The following is a 2,714-nucleotide window of genomic DNA, read 5'->3' as shown; positions in this document are numbered from 1 at the left end:
CCTTCTTGATTGGAGATGGGCAAGAATAGGAAGGAAAATACTATTTTTAAAGAATGTTTTCGCTTTATGTTCTCGCTGAAAAGATTCTTTTGCAAATGCAGAATCTTGGTTTGAGTTTTGGAAATAACCCAACTTACCCCTTAAATTCTGATATTGATTTTAATTAGATTACTTTGGTATAATATTGGTACGTCTGTGTTTATGTGTGTGTACAGTCTGTGTGTGTGTGTGTATCCATGGGAAAGATGATTTATTCCAGGCTTAATGCTACTCTTATCCATAACTTAAAATAAGTCTCAGGCTCTTCAAGCCGTCCCATCGAATGGCACCAACATTTCTGGATGTTTTGGTTCAAACATTCAGAATACTCAGGAATAGGTCCTTGTTCCCACCTGATTAATGCTGTTCTTTCATATTTCTAGAAGTGAAAGCATGAATATCGCCAAATGTCTTTAGATTTTGCACATGCTGGGAACAAGGCCATTCATGTAAATCTACCAAGAAAGGACTTGTGTTCTCTTCTGGGGGACTCTTTATTACTTAAGTATATTTACACCAAGATATACATACACAGGCATGACCCTCTGTATCCAAGTGTAGTTGAGAAGACACAGGGTCACTAGTGGGAACCGAATCTCATGGCACCTGTTTTTAAACATTCATTTCTTTGTTCTCTGGGTTAGCAAAGGTCAGGAAGACCTGTTCCAGCGTTATCTGACTGATGGAATAATCTTCCAAATCGAATCGGTCTTTAGCATCCTCCAAAATTCCGAACACCTTCAACAACAACAAGAAAGCGGTTGCCCCTGTATTCCTCCCCTCCAGTCCCCAACCCGGGTGAGCCTCTCCTCCACCGACTCCAACTCCTGCCAACTCCCTGTCAGTGCTGGAGGGAAACAGGCAGAATGGATCCTTGAGCATCTGAGAGCGAGCAATTAAATACCGGGGGCCGCCAAAAGTAACTTAACTTCTGCTTCCCCTGTAACCCCTGGTTCCCGTCCCACGTCCCACGTAGCTAAATCCCAGATACTTCCCACTATTAGCGCTCTCTTCACGTGTCATGTTAGAGGGGCGTGGTTTCTACAGTCACCTTTGCCCAGCTATTGTCCTTGCTGGGAATGTAATAGTTAAGGTTCCCTTGGTTCTCCTGTTTTAATTCGCTGCCTAAGAAAGGAAAGATGGGATAGGTGAGTAATCTTACAGATTTCACTTAAAATTGCCAAAGTATTGCTTAATTATGTAACAGAATGGCAAAGACGACATTATGACAAAAGAGGACGTGATCACATAACTCATTCTCTTCGGTGTACGTGACATGGTTAATTTGTTTCAGCAGATTTATTCCTGATGAAAGAGTGACGTTCATAACAATTATTGAGGGCAGGCTTTCAGGCGCGCTCAAAAAACATCAGCTCACGTGGCCAACGAATGGAACCAGCGCCTTCCGAAATTCTAATGTCACTACAAGACTTTGTTCCTGGACGTAGGGCTGAGACTATGAGCTGGAGGATGTTCCGTCTGCGTGTGCACGGTGTGTCTGCTGGGGAGGTGAGCAGGACACGGCCTCCTCGCTACGATTGCATGCCACGTGACCACGTGAGAGAGGAAATCCTACATACACATCCCCCAAGTCAGGCTGTGTGTTCTCGTGTCTTTTACAGGTGAGTTAAGAACCCATTTCTAATTTAGAACAAACTGATGTGTTTACAGTTAACGCATGTATGCAGATTGTGGATTGAATTAACTGGGATTAAAATGTGTTAAAGTAAAAAAAATAAATACATGTTCATAACGATGTATGGATTTTCTTAATATGAATTTTAACGCATGTATTGCCTCCATGATAATGTAAAGCTCTTTTTTAATGCGAAATGTTTCAAACAGAGAGCTTAGTGAATTATTCAAAGCAAACACTGGTGAAACCACCCAACCTATGCACATACCCTTAAAAATCTAGGCGGAGTTTTCCTACTTTTGAACTTTCTGTGAATGGAATCACCTGGCATATATTCTTTTCTTTTGGCTTCTTTCATTCAATGTTTGTAAGATTAATTCATGTCAATGCATCTAGCTGTACATATGTAGATTGTATCTATATATTCACTTGCCTTTCTAAATTACAATCTGGTGTATAAATAGTCCACAATTTGTTTTATGATTACTTTAGTAAGTCCTCTTTAAAGTAGACATTCTGGATGTCTTTTGCTCATAGGATTTGTTTCTTCTCTTTAAACATCAATATTTGGGTATAGTTTCCATATCCGTTCCTTTTTGATTCCGTCATGTTTGAAGAGCTACTTGTTTAAAAATATTGTGCAGAAGGCCTGGGCAACCACCACCTTGGAGTGTCTCTAACCCATATCCCCGTTAAAGGAGACATTCTGTGTCCACATTTTCAAGGCCGGGTCTTGGGTTAGTGCTCAGTGTTCCTCCTTCAATAGAGCAGGTGGCTAGGACAGCTCACAGTAAAGGAGTTTTGGTCATAGCTTCTCTTTGTGGTAATTTAGGGGCCACATGAAATAGAACTGATACAATAAGTACTCAAAAAGTGAATGTTGAACCTCTTAAAGGACATTTCCATCTGCATGGCCAAAGGGACATCATAACCACCATGACCAACACTGAGGAATTATTTTCCCACACATCTGCTTTCCACATCTGCTCTACTATCCATTTCTCATCTATTTTCTGACCTCCTTTCTTATGGTGTAATC

At 40.9% G+C, this 2,714-nt stretch overlaps 1 protein-coding gene across 1 annotated transcript in view; it reads right to left on the bottom strand.

The window, feature by feature from the left end:
- Nucleotides 1–651: 651 nt before the first annotated feature.
- LOC105306060 (ATP-binding cassette sub-family A member 3-like) overlaps nt 652–2,714 on the bottom strand; it is a 104,046-nt gene continuing 101,983 nt past the window's right edge. Inside the window, 2 exon segments of the mRNA XM_011380959.2 lie at nt 652–777; nt 1,091–1,164. Of these exon segments, the coding sequence (XP_011379261.2) occupies nt 652–777; nt 1,091–1,164 (200 nt within the window).

This window comes from Pteropus vampyrus, unplaced genomic scaffold (genome assembly GCF_000151845.1).
Source record: "Pteropus vampyrus isolate Shadow unplaced genomic scaffold, Pvam_2.0 Scaffold417, whole genome shotgun sequence".
NCBI lineage: Eukaryota > Metazoa > Chordata > Mammalia > Chiroptera > Pteropodidae > Pteropus > Pteropus vampyrus.
Note: the sequence above shows the minus strand (reverse complement) of the source record. Positions and strands in the feature narration are given on the sequence as shown.